General features: G+C 35.5%; 1 protein-coding gene across 4 annotated transcripts in view; it reads left to right on the forward strand.

Annotated features, from left to right (window-relative positions):
• Positions 1-23,571, forward strand: part of sh3bp5b (SH3-domain binding protein 5b (BTK-associated)) — a 36,434-nt gene that overhangs the window by 5,543 nt on the left and 7,320 nt on the right. For 2 of the 4 annotated variants that reach the window (NM_213458.1, XM_073924859.1), the window contains 4 exon segments: positions 1,326-1,454; positions 18,254-18,418; positions 18,502-18,632; positions 23,429-23,471. In NM_213458.1, the coding sequence (NP_998623.1) occupies positions 1,326-1,454; positions 18,254-18,418; positions 18,502-18,632; positions 23,429-23,471 (468 nt within the window). 4 annotated transcript variants of the gene reach the window in all.

Genomic DNA, 23,571 nt, shown 5'->3' on the forward strand with positions numbered 1-23,571 from the left:
CTTAACATCTTCAAAAAAATAGTCAAAACTGATGCAATATCATTTGAAGTAGGGCTGAATGATGAATATTATTTCACAAGATGGCTTGAATAGGTTTGGGGTGATTTTTATATAAATCATCTATGAAAAATATTCAACAAATTGCAAGCAAGAATAATTACAATATATAAAAGTAAAAAGGTTTCCAGAGAGTCAAGCCATATTCAGGTACAAAAATGGAACAATAAAAATGTCAAATAAACCTGTAGTCTTCATGGATTAATAAGTCAGTAAAATTATTGTTCATTAAAGTCACAAATCGTGCAGCAAACGCCTCACAGCAAAAAGGTTGCTGGTTTAAGCCCCAGCTAGGTAAGTTGGCATTTCTGTGTGGAGTTTGCATGTTCTCCCCATGTTCGCGTGGGTTTCCTCCGGGTGCTCCGGATTCCCCCACAAGTCCAAAAACATGCGGTACAGGTAAATTGGGTAAGCTAAGCTGTCCGTAATGTATGTGTGTAAATGAGTGTGTATGGATGTTTCTCAGTGATGGGTTGCAGCTGGAATGGCGTCCGCTGCGTAAAACATGCTTGATGAGTTGGCAGTTCATTCTCTTGTGGGGAACCGAGATTTATAAAGGGACTTAGCTGAAAAGAAAATGAATGAATGAATGAATGATAAAGTTACAAATTAAAAGTTGTATAAAGTTGTATGTTATTGTACTGAGTGCTTTACACTCTCTCGAAATCCCTTCAAAACACATGCAAATGATGAACTTTCACCCTGTTATAATTCTACATTGCAATGACTCCACACATCTCACACATCTCTAAGTTGTTGATCAACTATAATCCAGACTCAACACTGCATATCCTCTGATGCGACTATTGTGAATACACATAGTTTATCGATGCTGATTATTGTGCAGCACTAATTTGAAGCTTTAAAAGTTGCTTTCAAACATCAATTTTTGTTACCAGTGCTATCATTGTTTATTTACAACAATAAAATTGTACTGTGCATTTATTGTGTTTCACACAGCTAAGTGGGCTTGATAAACCACCTGTAGAAACACTCTTCTCTCCACAAAAAACACTCCCTCCTCTTAAACACCTACATCTGAGCACTATCAGTTCCTTTAAATAATTAGTATTTCTTGTCTGTATTGCCTCTTCTCGTTGAATCACTGAATGCCTCCTTAGTCGTAAGTTGCTTTGGACAGAAGCATCTGCCAAAGGACTAAATGTATTGAAGTATTTTTGTGATCATTGTATTTCTGAACCAAAACATAATGCATGCAGCTCTACAGTTCATTGTGATTTGAATGTTCCTATTTGTTTCACCTCTAGGACGCCAGGCAGAAGTTTCGCTCCGTGCTGGTGGAAGCCACATTAAAGCTGGACGAGCTGGTGAAGAAGATTGGCAAAGCGGTGGAGGAATCCAAACCATACTGGGAGGCCCGGCGTGTGGCACGACAGGTGAGGCCAAGAAAATCTAAACAAGAAACAGTCTTCCTTTAGCCAACTTCACCCACACAACGTCTGTTTTTAGTTGGCATGTCACCATTTGTTTTTTTTTTTCTGGGGTGTGATTTTCCTCTCTCTCTGGAGATTGCCTCGCTATCAGCTTGTTTACTGCTATGAACTGGAAGGCACAGTAGCATTAACTCTCGATCTGTCACAGGTGGTTGGCTTCATTCAGCCGGGCATAAAAGGCTGAGAGAGGGAACGAGAGCAAATGTTTAAATGCTCAAATCTCACTTCCCTTTTCTCAAGGGCCTGTGCTATTCTGAGAGCAGAAGATCAGTTTATCTTTGGTAGTGTGATGCAGCCGTTGTGTTAAAGGGCTGAGAAATATAAGGCACAAAATGTCTTGTTTGCTTTGATTTGCTGATTAAAATTTATTTTTTCTGATATTTATACAACGTTTGCCGAAGCTTAATTAAGTGAATCGGTTACAATGGGAAGGTTGACCTTCTGTAGAACTGGGACAGGATAGTTTAGGCTGTTATGCAGTTCAGTCCATAAAGGGAGAATTGTAAGTGGCCTATTTAATTTTACTGACAACGCACTGGGTTTTTATAGGCAATTTCCTTGGTGGTAAAGAAGAGCTATGTGTCCTTAAAAGTGGTTGTTTTTCTCAAGGACTAGCAGCAATGTTTTTTATATATATAGAAACTGTGCTGTCTAAGCTGTCAAGGTCATTTATTATGAAAAAATGTGGTGATTATTCATTAAACTAGTTTAGAGTGTCTTTGTTTTCATGACGAATGTACTTTTATACTGACAGTTTATTCTAATCTGACACACAAGTTGCCTCTCAGCAGTGTTGGGGGTTACGCATTAAAGGTAATGTAAGTTGCGTAATAATATTGCTTTTTTATTACAGAGTAAAGTAATGGATAACTTAAATTTTTTTTTATAATATTTGAGTAATTTTTTAAAAAATATTTAACTCTCGTTACATTTTTAAATTAATTAATTCACTTTAGACTAATTTTAATTCATTTTTTTTTAATCACGTTGAATCACACTCAGTGAGACAATGAGCTCTCTGCAGGAAAACAGACAGAAGCCAAGATGGCAGAGCCTTACATTTCTGTGATGGAAGTGTTCTCATTGTTCTGAACGCATAGGAAAAAAAGAAGATTGTAGTCTCAATAGACTAATTTTACTAAACTAATAAAACAAAAATACAAAAGTAGCAAACACATTGCTTTTAATTTTTATTAATCTTTATATACAGCATGTATAGCATCGGGTAGCTTTATTATAGCTTTATTAGCTTTATTGTTTTTTTAATGGTAAATAAAAGTAATGCAGTGTACCATTAAATGCAGAGCTCTTCTATTAAATTAAATTCTGAAAGATATCAAGCCTCAGGCAGGTGAGAAAAAGTAACTCAAAAGTAACGTATTGCATTACTTTCTATAAAAAGTAACAAAGTAACACAACTAGCTAAGTTTTTGGAGAATAAATCAATATTGTATTGCATTATTTTCCAAAGTAACTTTCCCCAAATATATTTTGTATATATTTATATATGTATATATGTATGTGTGTGTGTGTATATATATATATATATATATATATATATATATATATATATATATATATATATATATATATATATATATATATATATATATATATATGTATGTATATATATATATATATATATATATATATATATATATATATGTATGTATGTATGTATGTATGTATGTATGTATGTATGTATGTATGTATGTATGTATATATATATATATATATATATATATATATATATATATATATATATATATATATATATATATATATATATATATATATATATATAAAACATTTTGATATATTATTTAAAATAAATTTGGCATACAAACGAATTGAATTTGATGAACATTTTCATGCCAGACAATTAATCAATTTTAATATTATATCTTGTACATAAAGTATAACAAGAAAAGATTAAATAAAATTACTAAAAATGAATATTTGTGTAGTTTTTATCATGTTAACAAGTTTATCCCAATACATGAATAACATTTATAGTGACATTTAAATAAGATGAATACATTAAATAGCACATAAATGACCACACTTTAACAAAGAAATTAAGCAACAAAGCTGTCAGCATGTAAGAATTCAAGGACTTTTTTTAAATATTAGACTATTTTATATGATTTCATGTGTAACAGATTGCTAGTCTATAAGGGTCTATCTAGTGTCTCTCTGCAGTGCCTGCAGTGAGCCGTTAACTCTCTCTCTCTCCCCCTCCCTCTGTCTGTCGGTCTCTCCCTCCAACCTCTGACCATCTCGCCCTGAATTTTTTCCACCCGTCTATTTAGACAAGCAGCTCAAACAGCCACTTATGACCTCTGCTGCCAGTTTTTGTGCATCACTGGAAATCCCCCTTATTCAAATATTACATTATTTAGGGTTAACGCATTTGTTCTTCAGAATTAGTCCTTGATTTGACACACTTCTGCAATAGACAACTAGACAACATCCCTCTTATGATCTCAGATCTTACACTGTGCTATATTTAGTGATGAGAGATCTTTTTTCCCTTTTAAAGATAAAATGTCCCTTTATTCTATTCTTAAATGTTCCTACAATATGTTTCTGACACTCAGGATGTAAATAACACACTCATTTTCTTATAATATACTCGGCATCACCTCTTTTATAATACACGTCATGATTTTACGATGCGATCCTGGATTAACATCTGTGTTGATCCTGGATCATCATTTTTGGTAAAAAATGTAATCCGCACCTATTCCCAACGCCTATTGGCTGATTAGAATGTTATTCCAGGATCAACATAGATGTTCATCCAGGAACATGTCCTATTTGGCAAAAGGAGACTGTCCTAAATGTGTCTGCCATTTAGAGAACCTGCTCTGCTCCGATTGGTCAGTTGGCTGCGGTCTGTTGTGACTGGTCCACTCTCCTTACAGCATGTATCAAAAAACCGAATGTCCATTACTACATCTGAAATTCAGCTCCTTAACCTTCCTATAGATTAAAAAGAAGGGTAACAGAGTATCAGTTTTACCATATAAATTTGACAGTAGTTTCACCGTGCAAAAAAAAAAAGTGTCATCTCAATACGTCGACAAAACATCTCTTTCAGGCCTCAACTAAAACCACAGTGTTTGATGGTGAAAATAGATTTTACTTAAACATGCAGTGAAGACTAATGGCTGGTAGTATGCAAATTAGCTATAAGAAAACAGGAAGAGATGCGCTGACTTATCAGTACAATGGAGTTTTCGAATATTGTTGTGCATTGTTTTGGGACTCTGTGACACACGGCTGAATATTTTGGTAGATCAAACGAGCTTTTGACGATCATAAATTTTCATAAAAGTCATCTTACATTACATTTAGTCATTTAGCAGACGCTTTTAAGTCACTGTGCTCCATGTATTGGGAGTTTTGCTGAAGGTGGCAGCTGAAGTGGAATGAGGGGTTTGCATCTTTGATGAACTATTTTCCATTCTTTGAAAAGTAAAGATCGGGACACGGCAAGTTGACGGTCTGTCAATGGGCTTCGTTGGGCCATCAATCTGGTAGTTATTTTAGTGTGTTTCACACATTGCCATTCGTTGGGTTACGTAAGAGCTCCTAGGCCCGAATTAGCATGTAGAATCAGCTGAAGAGTGCTGAAAGAAGTGAAGTAGCAAGTAAACAATTAAGGTCAAGAAGGAACATGAAGAGGCTGGCTGTAATTTCACCACATTTTCTTAAATATTTTGCCAATGATATGGATTATCAGACATATTTTCATGAGCGAATTCCTTATAAATTCCTTGTTGGGTCAATGTCAGAGCTCGTTGGCCCAATTCAGCTTGTAGAATCAGTTCGCGCGTCATCGCACTGAGTGGGGGATACCAAAGAAGAGCAAAGAGGCAGAGCGTGAGCGGAGCTACAGATGCCTGCTAGCGTTTTGCTTAGACAGGCTTTTCTTTGGGAGAAACGCTTAATACTTCATTACCTGCGACTCATTTGTGTTTTGACCACATGTGCTTGGTTGTATAGTATATCAATAAAGTGTTTTTAAAAACTTAAAGCTTTTAAAAACACTGTTGTAATACATTGAGCAACTAAGCATTGTTCTTATGACGTGTATTGCTTCCAAATACTTCAAATATAGTGTGTTAGCAAATGCAAGGCTATTTATGAAATTCAGGCATAACACTGTATGACAACGTTTCAGATGACCTACAGCTAACAAATATGTCAGATTTTAAAGTGCATTACAGGCCCAAAGAAAAATCTAAAAGATATTTTATCATAAATAAAACAAAAACATTTATAGAGATGGTATACAAGTATATAATTTCACTCACCTAGGAAATGGAGGCAGCTTGAATGGTTTGTGAGCACAATTAAGTGCACACAGCATTCCATATCAAATGATAATTGTAGGAAATAATTCCAATAGGGAAATTGACTGCGTAAAGCCACATAAAACAAAACAAAAATATGATGTATATGCCGAGTTCAGTGGCTAATCAGCCAGAATGACATGACGGCGACCAGCGAGACCTATCTTTTACTCAAGTGGCCACGCCCTTAATTATGCAGACTTAATATAGCTTAATAAAAACTAAACGGATGAGTCATTAAAAAAATCACCCCCTAACTGTTGTCAAGAAGGGTAATATTAGCTATATAGACCAAAACCATCTTTTGTACTAGGCTGTAAACATGTTTTTATCAGCTGTAAAATTAGCCAATTCAGCATTGCAGTCAGTGAACATGTGGAGTTCCTGGAGGCAGCCCCCAAAGGCGAGTCGATGAATTGCAGTTTTAGTTACTTCTGTGTTGGCTTGACAAGGGAGACGGAGAGGTTGCTGCTTTGTCCAGATGAAACCAAATGTAAACCAACACAAGGCAACAATACCGTTGGTTTACATCGACGCTAGTTGTTTGGATTCCCAGCTTTAAGAATTAAATTTAAGCGCACCCAAATTACACTCTGGCCCACATCTTCCGACTGGGCCAGGGCCACCCAAGTAAACCGCCCCCAATCCTGTGGTAGTGCTAGTAAAACAAACTCGGGGGATTTGGGGGTCAAATGTACAATGCACAATTCGAATAGCCTAGTGTGAATACACTCTCAGTTTAACATGCAATTTAATCTTGAAACTTTGCACATCTTTTACATTCATGAACAACATTAATTGAAAAAGCATGATAGGGGTATTTTAAAACAACTCAAAGACCATTCAACCCAAGGATGATAACTATAAACATGACAATAACAACATCATTCTAAAAAAATCATTCCGAATGTAAAACAACAGCAAAGGTCAGGCCACAGCTATAGTGATTTAAATATGTAGACAAATTATAATGTATAAATCCCTTTCAGGACATTTTCTTTCTAGCAAATAAACAATAAAACATGGACAGTAGAGTTGGATGATGTCGACCTATTTGACATCGTACATCAATGTCTAATGTGAAACATTGCGATGGACGATGGCATAGTCGTCGTAGGTGGCGACGAATTGATTATTTATGAGCAATTAATTAATTAATAACGAATTGATTATATGTAGCCTACCGTTTCAACGACCTGATCCGCATGGTCTTTGTTTTACACAACCGAATCATAAATAAATAAAGAGAAGTTACACACAAATTATCACCTGTTAATCACTTTTTCCGTGGGACTGAAGGAATAGGCAAAGTGATTTATGTTGTTATAATGCCGTCGACAAACTTGGTTGATAAAAAAGGTGCACAACCAACAGGAACGAACCAACAGTATGTGAGGTTTTCACTAAAATTAAAAGTACAAGTGTGAATGCGAATGATTGAGGCAGTGTACTGACGCTGTGACACGTTACCTGATAGATTCAAAAGACAGAAGAGTCGTTAGATAGAGACAAGATGAATTAAATATCACGTTTAACAACTATAGTGAGACACGAACCAGAGGTAGTCTAAATCCTTGATAACTGTCCGACGTGCACTGCTCTTTGGGGTTTTGTGCTCGAAGCACCCGCTGACTGCCTGGAGCTCAGACGTGCCATGTGCTGCAGCGATTGCCAGAGTGTGTGTGTGGTCACATGATGTGTGCTTTCAGCGGTATAGTGCGGACTGAGAGCTTTTCAGAAATGCTAGGTGAAACGCCAGTGTGGATATGGATCAGTGAAACGAATTAGTGTAAACGAGGCCTAAGTGTGTATTTTTTATGAGCGGGTTGCTGCTGCGATGGGGACAGGACGGAGGATCATGATGCTGGCTCAGTATCGTGATGTCTATTAGCCATCGGCGATGGAGGATGGCATCGTTTATCGATCCAACCCTAATGGACCGCCAATCAGAATCCATTGAAATATTAAGAGCTCACGCAGTTCAAAGCTAAAGATGCACACTGCTTGATGTTAAGCTCTCGTTTCAAGGATATTGACTATCTAGAAATCTAAGGATGAAAAAAAATGTCAATACATGGAAGTTATGTAAGCCAGACTAGCAAGTGAAAGGAAAAACACTACACTGACAGCGATTGATAGATTACACAAGCTGGATTTTAAAGCTCTGAAGTTTACACAGCTTGTCCATCTAGCAGGATATTGAGTCAAGTATATTTTCTCATAAATTCAATAGCTTATCTGTGCACTAAAGTGTTCAGAATGGCCCACTTTCCACTCATACAGTCATCAAGCATCCATCACAGTCCTTTAAAAAAAAATGCATGGATCACAAGGTTTCTTTAGCAGTTGTCAGTGTCTTTCAGCTTTGAAGGCAGCTGAAGGCTCTTGAGTTTAGATAGGAGCTTTAATGAATGCAAGAAACTGAAAGAGCACCACGTATGACTGGTCTGCTGATTCAAGGATGAAAGATTTTTCAGAACTTTTCGCATATCAATAATTCAGAATGCATTTCTCATTAAGAGCAGCTCTGAATAATGCACATGCACACATACTCATTCTCTTCTACACTCATGCATACATCAGATTAACAGCTACTGGTTAGTTTTTCCAGTAAAATGTGATTTGTAACAAAACAATATTTTTCAAGAATTTATTGAATTTCAGTTTAGTTCAGTTCAGTGTGGTTTAAATTTCACTGCTGAAAGTCCAAACACTGAAGAGCAAATCCATTGATTGTATTTAATGTCATTAGATCAGTTCAATTCATTCTTGCTTGATAAAATAAGGAATAAAAAAAACTTGAAACTGTATTTAATTTGAAATGACAGTACAAAAGAATATGCAGGCTGTTTAATTGTGTGATTCTGAGAATGAAATGGGCTGTCTTTGCCTTTGAACCTTTGAAAAATGTGTATAATGATTTGCTAGCCTCGTGTTTAGCTGATCATTACATAACTACAATATGGAGTGTGGAAATGAGTATGAATGCTTAAGTGCAGTGAATGTTTGCATGAAACACTGAAAACTTCTGTTTTAGTGAAGAGAGAAGCGATGTGTTCCCAGAGGAGACTTCAACACATTTGTCACATCTAATAATGATTTCTATGGTCTCACTCAGCACTTCTGCTGGAGAAGAGGGCGCCACTTTTTTTTTTCAGATGAGCAGCACAAATAAAACACTTGCAGCTTTGTGCGGATGTCAACAAACTCTCTCAGTGAGCCAATGCAGACGTTTCACTGGCTAGTTATATTGGTTTATCACTAACTCAATGTCTAAAATGTGACCTTGTGCTCTCCTATGACTAGTATTGCAAGGTTTGCACTATTCCTCGTTTTGCTATAAAAGCCAAGGATTTTCTGGTAACGGCACGTGATAGAAGGAATATTTCACATATTTAAAATAAACTTTTGTTATAACCATCTCCTTGAAATTTATATTTTAGAAACTGCTTCTATTACTAGCAGCTGAACAACAGAACTATGACAATGATCACCTCGGGTACACCTCATGTGTTTGCATGCCATTTTAAATGACATTTATTGCCATATACTGAAAGCAGCAGCAGCAGATAGTTCACCTCAAATCTTGAAAATAAAATAAACCGTTTGAGATTGAACTTTAGAACTGTGACTCAAGCCAACACATCAGTGATTCAGCATGAACGTTTAATAAAGTTAAAGAGTATTAATTTGTATTAATTAGATTATAAACCTTACCATTTTGCTGAAGTGCAGTAAGTGTACTATTCTTTAAATTTAAATTTATGTCGTGTTTTGTTTGGTGCAAACAGCCAAATTTATTATCGCTGCAAATCTAATCCCGTAGTGTATTGTTAGGACACGGGGTTACAATGTAACCTGCTCACCTAATATTTACCTCATGTAGAACTCTGAATCTGTGTCTCATTTCGGAGTCTGCTATTGTCCACCGGAGGTCACATTCAGTCTTGGATGCACACTTTGAGAGGCTTCCTGACTGAATGAATGAAATATGCTTTTTTCCACAGAGGCAACCCGGGGTGCCTAGATATAATTGGCCAAACAGTGAGCGGGTCAAATGACCAAAACAAAGAGAGACGTTCTGGTACATAAAGGACATATTCAAAGCAGAATAACTGACTTCAGCATTGTTTTTCAGATGTTTAATTAGCATATTTATTAAATATCTACAAACATAGTATGGCATTTTTATGCTTTAGAAGAGTCAAAAACTTACATACAGCACCTTTAAAATGTCAACAAAAGTCACATTATCAAGGTTTTCAACACCAAAAGATGTTAAGCTCGTTTAATCAAGGTCCCCTAATGCAATAATAATGAAAAAAAAAAAAAAGAATCACAAAATAAGGGCAACTGTTATTGACGGACATTTTTTTAAAGTGTACATGAAATAACTATTTTAATACAATCCGCTTAGTCTATAAACCTTAGTTTAATAAAGACAGACAGTACCACTGAACTAGAAAGTTAACCAATAAGATATTAACAACTTTATCTGATCAGATTATATATATATATTAGGCTATGTTGAAGAGCTCCAAAATGAAAACTGTCACCATTTACTCAATTACAAATTCATTAATTCTTTTTTTTTCCATCCACAGAGTTTAAATGAAGATATTAAGTTAAATTAAATTGAAGCTTTACTGTCCCTTCATTAAAAATATATTCACCTACAATTATATTAAAAAGGCATTAAAAATGTATCTGTTGAGTCTCATTTTCGCATTTTTATTCACATATAAATATTGATCCGTGAACAATATTTACAGTATTCAGATTTGGTCTCAGAAGCTCAGTCATGCTTGCTTGACATGTGAAAACCAATGGGATTCATTCTTGCATGTCACACGGCACGTTTGAGCTTCTAAAGAATTATTGAAATTTTGCTTGTCCAGCTGGTATGGTTAAACTTCTGTTTATGTTCACTGATCAACGTTTATATTCAAATAAATGCCAAAAAGTTGTATGTGACTTTTTTTTTATTATTGTTTTAAATCTACAAATAAGTGCATATTTATGATGGCAGTACAAGTAAAGTGACTATTGAAATTAGTAATGAAGATAGTTTGGTGAAATTAACTTATTAAAAATGTAAAACAAGCAATAATGTTTTTATTTATAAGCATGTTTATTGTACAAAATGACCAGCTTTCTATAATAATAATATATTTTTTTCAACGATTTATATTGATTTATTTGGAAAAGACAAAGTAAAACAAGTTAGAACTTTTTTTTTTTTTTTTTCAAATCTAAAAATGTATAGAGTATACATTAATAGTATAGACATGTATATATCACGATTCAGCCCCCCACCCCCAAAAAATGCCTATATATAATTTTTCGGCCATATCACCCAGCCCAACAATGAGCCTTTCTTGGATTCTTGACAGACTCATTTGCCCTGTCATATGGGGACAGTTTGTTAGAGGTTCTGTTAAAGTACATCCCTCTGGCCGTCAGACATTAAGTCATATTGAGGCAGTACAAAGAAATCCCACAGATAATATTCTGTAATGTTTGGCTGCAAGTCAGAATGGAGGGCTTTAATGCCTTAACTCATCCATGTCTGATGATCATCTTTCCCTTTTTTTTTCTGATCGATTGCTTGTCCTGTTACATTCACAAGTGCTGGCAGGAAGTTAATAAAGCAGAGCACTCAAAGAAATGAAGGTGAAGATGTGTCCATTTAAAGGAGTGCTTGTTACCGCCACGCCTGTTCCCGCTAAAGACTTTTATTCACAAACATAGATGGCACAAAGCTCTATCTCTCTCTTTCACACACACACATAGACAGCACGAAGCTCTAGCTCTTATTCACACGCATACAAACACACACAAAGACATCAACAAATAAGCTAAAAAAGCATCATGCTCTCCCATTCACACACATACATACGCGTGCTCGCTCGCTCGGGAGTCTGGAGCGATATTGTTAGACCTCCTGCTCCCGTTCAATTTACACCAGAGTTACTGACCGTTCCCGTGATTTATTCGGAAATTTCGAATAAATTCCCGCGCCACAAGAAATCTGGACGGGTCCCGCGCCTCCCGTGGTACAGCCGCTGGAATGCAGACCTCTAATTCAAAGTGTTATGCAATCAAAAACAGCAGTATGGAAAATGTGCAGGTGTTTTTTAATTACATTTCTAAAATATTTAACAAAAGGTGACTGACTCGCCAAACTGACGGCTAATTGTGCGAAACATCACTTCATTTTTTCATTGTGTTGTACCCACGTAAATGTCTGCTTCCAAGACATTAGAAACAGATGTTGTCCTTTAGCCTCATAAATTTATGCTACCGCCTGTTTTACTGGTTACCAAGATACAGAAAAAATAAACTTGCTCACAACATCCAATCAAATAAGAGAAACTGAAAAGCAATATGGTGTTTACGACATCACAGAGAAGGTAGAATTTAAAAGCTTAAAAGCACAAACTGTTTCTGAATTCAAAGACTGTATTTGGACGCAATTGACAAATAATCGCAAGCGAATCCAACCTTAGTGACAAGACAGCACTGGTCTGATCGGGCCAGTAACGATCTTGTCTACTGTCAAGAGCATCTCGCACACTGGCCCCAGGCCAGTCCTTATTGTTGAGCCTTGCCTAAGTAATGCATTTCAGATTTGCAAAAAATGTGGACAGCACCCTGAACTGAACTAATCTAAACTGAACTGTACTTAACACTGATAACTGAACTACACTGTTTCAATTCACTATAATCTTGTTGCTTTGACCCAAACTATTTTATAAAAGCACTACACAAATAAAGATGAATTGAATTGAAGTAAATTTGTCAGTTGAAATGTGGAAAGAAACATATTTGGAGCAATGCATTTTAACAGAGGCACGTATTTCCAGTGAGCCTGGGTTGGATTTATTGCAATTAGTTCAAAACTCCTGGCAATTAGTTTAAAATATTAAGTTGGAAAACAGGCTGTATTTATCACAATAGTAATCCAAAGTAATTTCTTTAGTGTGAACGTATTTGTTGTGGTTGGATTTATTTTTTGTAGCAAATCCTTATGCATTTCCCAATTCAGTCCAAGACTCTGAAGTCTTGTGTTTATACATGAAATAAAAGCGTTAGTTCAGGTTGGAAAGAGTCACAAATGACCTTTTGTATGCCAGATGAGGTGCTGTATAAGAGCATTTTAAATTATTTCATTTATTTAAATGCCAGAACCAGGATAATTGGTTAAAAACATCAAAACAGCATGTCAACTGGGTCACCACTGACCAAAAACATCTCACTTTGAGGCCTTTGGTGCCTTATTTTTAGCCAGAATCTGATTAAAGCTGGAGTCAATATAAATACAAGTTTGAAAGTGGATGAAGACTTGCATTAATAAGACCTTTTCATAAACAGAGAAGTAATTTTCCTGGCGGAGTTCATAATCAGCTTCTCTTTGTAGATGTCCATGTGAAGTGAAAACACAAACAAATTCAGACAAATCAGTTTTGCGCTGGACTACATGTGATTTATTTCAGGGGCTTGTTTTGCAGCAGAACTGATTTGAAGCTGTTAATAACGCATTACTCCTCGGGAAATATGTTTTGACCTCGGAGTACCTCTGAACATCTTTGTATGAATATTTTACAAGCTGTTCCCCGGCTTGAATATGAAAGCTTGCAAAGTTTTGCTATCTGTTGAATTCTTAAGTGTACTGGCCATTTGATCCTAAAGGCTGATTCTTTTTTTAATGCTAATATTAAAAGCCTAATAATTAGTGTAGTTTTGCTTTATTTTTATGTAGTAGTTTTGTAATTATTATGTTTTGTGTTTATTATTTTTTGTACTTTATTGTTTTTGTGTTTGATTTTTTTTTATTCATCTCTTTGTTTTGCTAGTTTTTTATTTTATTTCATTTTTTATTTCAGTTTAGTTTTTGGCATATTTTGCATTTATTTTTGGTTTGTTTTACCTTGTGTATTTAATTTTATTTTTAATTAATTTTTTTATATATTTTATTTTGGTAAAGTGCAATACCTTTCCCATCCATATTGTCCTTAACCGTATGTATCGGTGGTCTGTCCTGCTGTCTGCTCTGATCTCCTGCTGTCAGCTCTCTATGGCAATGCGGCAGCATCACATCAACTTTGAAGACTGAGCTAAAAATAGCCTGTGTGTGAGGGAAGAAGGGATGGAGGAAGAGAAAGAAAAAGTCAAAGGATTAGCAGCCTCAAAATGAACAATGCAAATGATAGGAGAGATTAGAGGAAGGGTAGAGAATGTTGTACTATTTACCATGCAAGTACACTAAAGCTGCATGATATTGAAAAAAATTTTCATTGTGGTATTTTTTTAAAATTTTGGAATATGAATACAATTTCACCAGATAACTAAATATCTCTATTTAGATTAAATTGATTCTGTAGGAGGAGTGCATCTCCATAAAATCTAATAAACAATCTATAAACCTTTTGGGGTCCCCCGACACATTTTTGATGTAGTCTGGGCTATTCGCAGTGCATTTTTTTATTTGCATGTGTTGTATTTCCATGCCTTGCAATCTGTATGTACAGAAAAAATACAATTGAAGTGTTTTATCGGTTCCCGAGTCTAACAGTATTCAAGTACCGTACTTGAATGATAAAAATAAAAATAATTCAATAAAATAAACTGTTGTTAAAGTCACAAATTATACAATTTATTATGCCTGAATGCTTTTAAGGTCATTATACAATCACAGGCATCAAAAAACACATGCAAATGTGAAAAGATGAATTGTACAGCTCTATTGTACGCCTTCAAAATGGAATGTTTTGTAGCAAACAAACATATTATAAAGCAGGGGTCACTATACTTCTTCCTGGAGGTTCGGGGTCCTGCAGATTTTAGCTCCAACCCTAATCAAACACACCTTACCAAGCTAATCAAGGTCTTACTAGGTATACTTGAAACAAGGTGTGTTGAAGAAAGTTGGAGCCAAACCCTGCAGGGCACCAGACCTCCAGGAACGAGATTGGTGACCCCTGTCCCAAAGGTTATGTTTTATTAATGAAGTCACCTGCTTTAATAACCTGGGCACATACATGTCCAAGATGCATGCTGGGTTTGGAAACTGCCAATAAATTGATTATATGGGAAAAGATCAGCATAACTATTCTACCAAATCAGTAGTTTTTTTTTCATGGGCTGTTTTGCTTTTAAAATAAGTTTTTTTTTAATTTTTTTTATGTCAATACTATTTTTCAGTTTGCTGTTCAATTCAGTTTAGTTTAGCTTTTGTAAGCACAATTATATTTAGTTTTAAAAAAATTAGTTTTTGTAAAAATATAGTTTAACAGTGCTCTGCATATATTAGTACACCCTCACAAAATCTCTCTTTTAAATTCATATTTTTAATACAAATATAAAATTCATACAATTTTATATTTGTGCATATACATAAGATTAGTCAGTACTGAAGCCTAATCTGGAGCTTATCTAACAAAATAACTTATAACGGTCCAAATACGGAAAAAAAATGGAAAAATGTAATTTTGTAGGTTGTAATTTTTGCAATATTTTGCTTGAATTTAATTGAATTTTCTTTAAATTTCTAAATATGTTTGGTGTCTAAAATATTATTTTAATAAATATATCTGTTTAGTTTAAATGCACCAAAATACATTGCCTATATTCACTGAGGAATGGATGCAAATATTCATTTTCAAAATGGGGTGTACTCGGTTATGCTGAGCACTGTAAGCAAACACATCCAGTGTTGCCTAAAAAGCACATTTGTGTTAGCACAACTTACAATAATTTTTGTGCAATCTTCTTAGTACAGACACTGAACTCAGTGTACCATACAAATGCAATAAATAAAAGTATCAAATATAAAGAATTCAGACAATCTTCTTCATGGTAAAGGTCCGTATATGCAGTTAAACATGCCTAGGTTGCAGTTTTTGTCAAAAGAAAAGTTTGAACATTTTTTTTTTTACAACAGTTTTGTTTATACAGTAAAAAAAAATCATACATATATAATGCAGCATAACGGGTGCTTATGACAACTTTTTTGATATTTATTATTTTATTTCAGTTAGGTTTTTTTTGACTGTTGTTAGTTTAGTTTACTTTTATTTATTTATTTATTGTGGTTTCTGTTTTATTATTTTTAAACATTTGATTTCAGTTTAATTCATATAAAGGATATATGCAAATATTATTTTTGTTACTGGAGGGGCCATTGATCAGGATAGCAGTAATTTCAATACATTCTTAAAGATAAAGTTGAAAGTTCACTTTATTAAATAATGTGAAAACTTCTTCAAATAATCAAAGTTTTAATAGTGTGATGAGCCTTTATTTTACTATAAAAAAAGAAAAGTTTCCATGAATTTTAAAGGTTCTTTTTGAACCATTATTTCTAAATGTTCTTTAATGCAGAATATTAACTTTGTATTAATTGTTAATTTTAATGATTTACTAAACATGACCTCTCCATCCTCTAAATCACTTCAAAGTGTCAAACTGCCTTCTTGCCACTGGTTGGTTACAAAATGTATGCAGTTTTGTTTGGCTAAGTAGGCTGAGCCGGAAAGAGGTTTCCACAGGCTTTTTCTGTCAGTGGGAGTAACGTGGAGATTAAAGTTAAAAAGTAAAGGAATAGGAATGGATTATGTTTGCTGGCTTTTTGCATGCCTGGCTTTAATTCACCAGAAAGGGAGTTCAAGGAAGATTTTAATATGTCACCATACAGGAAGTCATGAGTTTCTCCATCTTGTACAGTGATTGCTTCATGGATTATCCACTTTTTACTATGGTATATTACACTATATGAAATGAAATAGTTTGCAGTGGCGTGAAGATATCCATCCGTCCAACTATCCATCCATCCGTCCAACTATCCATCCATCAATAATATCAGGGTATGTTTAGACATGAAATCTGTGAAGTTTCAGAAGCAAATAATGGTACATAACAAACTGTTTTTAATGTCTAAAAAAAACAATGGAAGTGAATCAGACTGGAGGTCTAGAGCCAAAAAGATTGTGATAGCTGCGCCCACTTGTACACAAAGAATAAGGTCATTCTCTTTGATCTGGCTTGGCATTGGTTGAGAATCTCGCAACAATACATCACCAGAAAGTCCCATATGAGAATGATGACACATGGCCGCTCATTCACTTCAACTTCACTAATATTAGTATAAGATTAGGAACACTTTTTTTGTGTACACGCATGTTGTGAAATGTGCGTATTAATACAAATTATTTACACCGTTATCAAAGAATCTCAATGTTTTTTTTTTAGGTGGTCAGGCACTGAGTCTTATGCTTTCCACGAAACTCCTACTCTGAGCGTGGGGTAAAAATGTGCCAGTCAGCTTTGCCAACAGGCACACATGGCCGACACTCCTCTCCTTTAAAGGGATAGTTCACACAAAAATGAAAATGTACTCACCGTTTACTCAGCCTTAAGTGATTATAAGCCTTTTTGTATTTATTTAATCTATTTTAACTCTAAAGAAGATATTTTGAAGAACGCTGGAAAGCTGTAACCATAGACTTACATGCTGTTTGTTTCCTATTATTTGTTTGTGATATTTTGAAAACAAATAAATGAATGAATGAATGAATGAATGAATGAATGAATGAATGATTAAAACCTGTAACTACTGACACCCATAGTTTGAAACAAATACTATGGAAGTCAATGGTTACAGGTTTCCAGCTTTCTTCAAAATATCTTCTTTTGTGTCTTGCACAAGAAAACAAGTCAAACAGGATTTGAACGAGGGAATGGTGAGCAAATGATGACAGTTTTCACTTTTGGGTAATTTAACATTTTAACAGCTCTTCAGACTCAGAGAGAACCACACAAGACTTTGAGAGGGAGGCTGGGAGAACGACTTGGAAGTGGCAGTTTGACTTGAAATGGGTTGGGGATCAGAGGGATGCCAAGCTGGAGCCTCTCTCCCATCCCTGGGGCTCTGCAATGGTTGTGGAAATTCCAAATTGAACCTAAACAAACGATTACAATTGGCTTGATATTGGCAATGAAAATTCAGGAAAAGTGCTTCAACCAGCAGAGCCTCAGAATAAAAAAAAGAAATAAAAAAATGGGTTTGAAAATAACCCAGTCGGCATTGGTTGAGGATCTGGCAACAGTCTATATGCAGAAAGAGCCATATGAAAATGATGAAAGGTTAAAAAGGAGAGATTCAACGTCACTAATATTAGGATAGGCTTGGGAACACATTTGTTTGTGTACACGTTTGTTGTGGAATGTGCGTATAAATATGAATTATTTACAGTTATTAATGAATGAGACTCAGTGTTTTTAGGGAGAGAGTCTCATGGTTTAAAAATGTAAAAAATTTACCAGTTAGCTTTGCCATCAGGCGCACATGGCTGACACTCATGTCCTTGAACTACTCCTCAGACTCAGCTGGAAGCTCAGAGATCCACACAAGACTTCCAGAGAGCCACGGAGGTGCTGCGGGCGGCCAAAGAGACCATCGCTCTGGCTGAACAGAGGCTGCTGGAGGACGACAAGCGGCAGTTTGACTCGGCCTGGCAGGAGATGCTGAACCACGCAACACAGCGGGTGAGTGATGCAAACCTGTGGGATGGTAAATGAGGTTTACTTTTTTTACTTAAATGCTTAAAAATGTCTGTTTTGGTTGGTAGGTGATGGAGGCTGAGCAAATAAAAACACGCAGCGAGCTACTGCACAAGGAGACCGCCGCCAATTACACCGCTGCCATGAGCCGCATGAAGCAGCAGGAGAAGAAGCTCAAACGCACCATCAACAAGTCAAAGTATGTACTATGTAAACACGCAGGCATTCCTTTAGGTCAGGGGTGTCAAACTCACCCTGCACAGTTTAGTTCCAACCCAACTGCAACACACTTACCTGTAGGTTTCAAACAAGCCTGAAGGACTCAATTCGTTTGATCAGGTGTGTTTAATTAGGGTTGAAACTAAACTGCAAAGCCGTGGCCCTCCAGGAGTTTGACACCTGTGCTTTAGGCCAGTGGTTCCCAAAGTGGGGGTTGCTGGGCAATGCAAAATGAAAAGCCATCAACCTTTAAATTGTTAATATTTTTCATAGGATTTGTGTGTTAATGTTAGATTAACTACACAGCAATAGCGTATGGCACCAGGTTAAACTTTGACACCTTTATGACAATCAAATACATTAAAAATAAATAAAGGCCATAACCGAATATTGAGAATGATCTCGGAGTGGCAGTCTCCAAAATTAAACCAAGAATAGACTTGTGCTGAAAACATTGTGCTCACCAGTCTCATTAGTTGATTTTAATATTAAAAGAAACCAATTAATAGATGACTATAAAAATGATGCTTGTCAGGCTGTTGCACTTTTTTGTGCACAACGTTTGTGTATTTATGACCACCTCTGAGGAATTTGGGGGGTATCGAGTCACAGCCATTGTTATTTTTAGTGGTGCGTGGGCTGAAAAGTTTGCAAACCTCTGCTTTAGGCTATAATACACTGTCCAAAAACACATACTTACATACAGCATGTCCAGTATGGACAATTAATGGTGTCTAGTAGTCTTGAACACCTTGATTAGTTGTGTTTGATTAGGGCTGGAGCAAAACTGTGCAGAGCTGTGGTGCTCCAGGAATTCAGTTTGAGACCTATCATTTAGGCCATATCCACAAGTACAAAAATATTTTTATAAACAAGTTTTTTTTTAAATCTTCATCCACATGAAAAAATCAAAACGCACTGTAATGCATGTTTAAAGTTCTTCACCCGGGACCGAATATTCAGAAATTTTCAGTCACCTGATGTTCTGGTGTGGATAAACAGCGAGGCCCCATACTGTAGAAAAGGTGTGGTTTTGAAAATACCCATGTTTGTGCAGACAAGGCCTCACTCATCCTTCACTTGTCACACACCTGTTTGAGTTTCCTTTTTCTGTTAAACACAAAATAAGTTATTTAAAAAAAGAAAATGGAAACCTATAACCTTTGACTTTCATTGCGACACACAACTATGCATGTCAAGGGTTACAGATTTCCAAAATTTTTAAAATATCATGTTTTGGGTTTGGAACCACTTGAGGTTGGGTAATTAGTGAGTACATTTTTATTTTTGGGTGAACTATCTCTTTATTGGAAAAAAACGATCATTTTGACCATGCACATCATGATTTTGCACCATGCGATCCTGTACTAACATCTGTGTTGTTGATCCTGGAACATCATTTTTGTTCAAAAATGTAATGCATACCTATTCCCTTCCCCTAAACCCAATCATAACTGTAAACTATTCCCAAAATCAAGTGGAATAACAGTTGAATAACAATCATGTAGAAGTGAATAAACCCAACCATAGGCCTAATCCTAACATAAACTGTAAACTTATTCCTTAATTCTGATTGGCTGATTGGAATGTTGTTCCAGAATCAATATAGATGTTCATCCAGGAACATGTCTTACTTGGTGAAATCAGGTTGGCGTTTTGACCACATCTGTTTTATTGGCCCACCTCTTTACATTTACTTCAGACATGCTTTGTTTCCTATATCCGTGTTACACTAATCTCCTACCTAAAAACCACAACTGACCCTCGAATTCTGGATAAACGTTTGCTTATTTGTTTTCCAAAGTCTCCATCATGCATAGTCCACGCTATGTCTTCATTTACAGCCTGATTTCTGTATGAACCATGCAATTTTGCTTGGGTTGATGCCTCTCCCCATAAACTAAAGAAACTTTAGACTTTCACTGGCTTTATCCATCGCAACATGTACAAATCACGATGCCACATCCAACTTGTGCTTAAATTTTTTTTTTAATGATGGCAATCATTTGAAAACAATAACATAATTGAAACAGAGAATCGATATGCATTTAGACATGGGTAGGATGTCCAAATATTGGATGTGCATCTGATTTAAAACCACATTTTAAAACCACTTGGATCGGATGGAAAAAAAAAATGGATCTTGTGCAGATTTTTGTTTGTACACATGCCTCAAATTTCGATCCGTGACAGATGTGGGCATAAAATCTGATTTTTTTTCTGCCAGTGTAAAAACAGCCTTAGAGCAAAATTCTGAGGCACGAGTTTGATAGACACTATATTATCCCATGGGAGCAGATTAATGATCCAAATTCATGACACAGTGCTATTGTTTTTTTTATTTATAATTTTTTTTTATTGAATATCTACAGCAGGAGTGGCCAACCCTGTTCCTGGAGAGCCACCTTCCTGCAGATTTCAGTTGCAACCCATATCAAACACACCTGCCAGTAATTATCACGTGGTGTTCAGGTCCTAATTAATTGGTTCAGGTGTGTTTGATATGGGTAGCAACTGAAATCTGCAGGAAGGTGGCTCTCCAGGAACAAGATTGGCCACCCCTGGTCAACAGAACAAGCCACTGTTACACAATAAGCTGCCTAATTATTTTAATTTGTCTAATTAATTTAGTTAGGCTTTTTTGGTCACGTTAAACTGAATACTAGCATATCGAAAAATATCTAGTCAAATATTATGTACTTTGATTAAAGCAAAGATAAAAGAAATCATATTTGATGAAAACATGCAGACATATATTAGAACACCTTAATGCATTGGAAGAAATGCAAGCATAACAAAGACCCCTGTCAATAACTTAGTAATTAAAGATTGAGTGTAATTGATATTCACTGTTCATAATCTATACATTTATAATCTAAGGGCTCTATTTTAATGATCTAGGCACAAAGTCTAAAGTGCATGACGCAAAAGCGATAAGGCCATGGCTGAATAAGACAGCTATTTTAAAGACGGAAAAATAAGATCTGCGCCCTGGCACATGGTCTAACAGGGTTGTGCTTATTCTCTTAATTAGTTATGGGTGTGTTTTGAACATGTCTCATCTCCCATTCCCTTTAAGAGTTGTGTTGCGCCATGGTGCATTTGCTTTTCACATGGCGGGATTTGTAAGTTAAAAAACTAGCAAGAAAACAGACAAACAGACCATCTGTTTAAGGATAAAGAACGAGCCTCCATTTGGCCTCTTTACCTTACTCCTCTACTTTCACGGATAAGGAAACGGTGTTGTACGCATTTCACTGAAGACATCCATTAGCCTACATGTTTATTCTTGTTTGTTAAGCGCAAATATTTGTTTTAAAACTATTTCTAAATTCAGTTCTAATTTCCAGAAAACAAATAAATGAACAATAATATTAGTTCCATCTTAACACACATCCTATTTTTTTGCCCCATATGGTCCAAAACCTGACAGGTGGACAAATCTAAGCTTGTTTTTAATAAAACAAATATTAATTTGCATATAATAAATAACACTTAATAATAGTAACATTATACAAATGCAAATTGTCATAAATAAACTGAAAAAGCCCCTCCCGAGATGAAGAAAGCATGAAGTCAGTGGTTTTTTTTATTTATGTAGGAAATAATCATTTTTGTCTTTTTCATTTTGTAAAGATATTTGCGTATTGCTGTACATCTTTTGTGTATTAAGCAATGCGTAGGTGTTTAATGTGCACAACTGACACGCTCTGCGCTGGACTTAAGACCTGCTTTCAACAACGTGCCAACAATGCGCCTTAACACACCTCCTTTCTAGACCGACACACCCATGGGTCAACAAAGTGGCAAAATGGATTTGCTATTTAAAAAATTACTGTTGCAATGGTCTGAAAATAGCAACAAGTCATGGCAAACACATCTTGCACCTTATTACGATGGGTGTATGATAGAGCCCTATATGTTTTTATAATGTGCTCAAATAATTATTTGACAATAAAACTATAGTCAGGATAATGATTTTTTTTTTTTGGTAATATAAGACGATTGTTATTTTATAATTACTTTTATTTATGCATTACCTGACCAGCTAAATTATATTTTGCTTTTCATATGCATTTGTCCTGTGTTCTGTTGTTCATATGTTTTATGCATTGTATTATATTTGTGTTATTATAGTATTGTATTGTTTGTTTTTATAAAATGCAAAAAACACTTAAATAAAAAAAATGTTAAAATAAACCAGTTATTAAAAATGAGCTATTAAAACGAATATGTTTAGAAATGTATTTTAAAAAAATCTTCTTTCCTCTAAACAGAAATTGGGGGGTAAAAATACATACAGGAGGCTAATAATTCAGACTTCAACTGTGTATTGGTCTTTGAAATATATCGGCTTTCAAATGTAAAGAGCATACACAAACTGTAAACAAATAGAGAGACATGGGTTAACATTATTGGCCAAAATGTCCATATCAGTGTCTACCTAATTTAGAAATCACAAAACAAACAGTTTGTAGGTCAGTTTGCAGCTCTGATGCATCTTCCAGTCTGAGTAGGCAGATCTGGATACTCTGCAGAGAGTCATTGGTGTGTGTGAATGTCTGAGAGCTTTAGTTGATGGTGGGTTTCTAGCGAGTGATGGTGACTCAGCAGCTCCCAGGGGAGCTCAACTCTATCACACAACCCTCCTAATCCTTTCACTCAGCATTTGCCTACAGTGTCATCATATATGAACGGTTGCCATGGTGACATGCACAAGGCTATTTATAGGTCTTTAAAGCAGCTCTAATCGCTTTCTCTCTCTCTTTTTTTCAGGCCCTACTTTGAAATGAAGGCGAAGTATTACTTGCAGCTTGAGGTACTTGAAAATGATGATGGGTTATAAACAGACTTTATTATTACAGAAAAATCATGCTCATTTTTGTAATGCTTTTAAAGCCATAGTTCACTCACATTTT

This window comes from Danio rerio, chromosome 16 (genome assembly GCF_049306965.1).
Source record: "Danio rerio strain Tuebingen ecotype United States chromosome 16, GRCz12tu, whole genome shotgun sequence".
Lineage (NCBI taxonomy): Eukaryota > Metazoa > Chordata > Actinopteri > Cypriniformes > Danionidae > Danio > Danio rerio.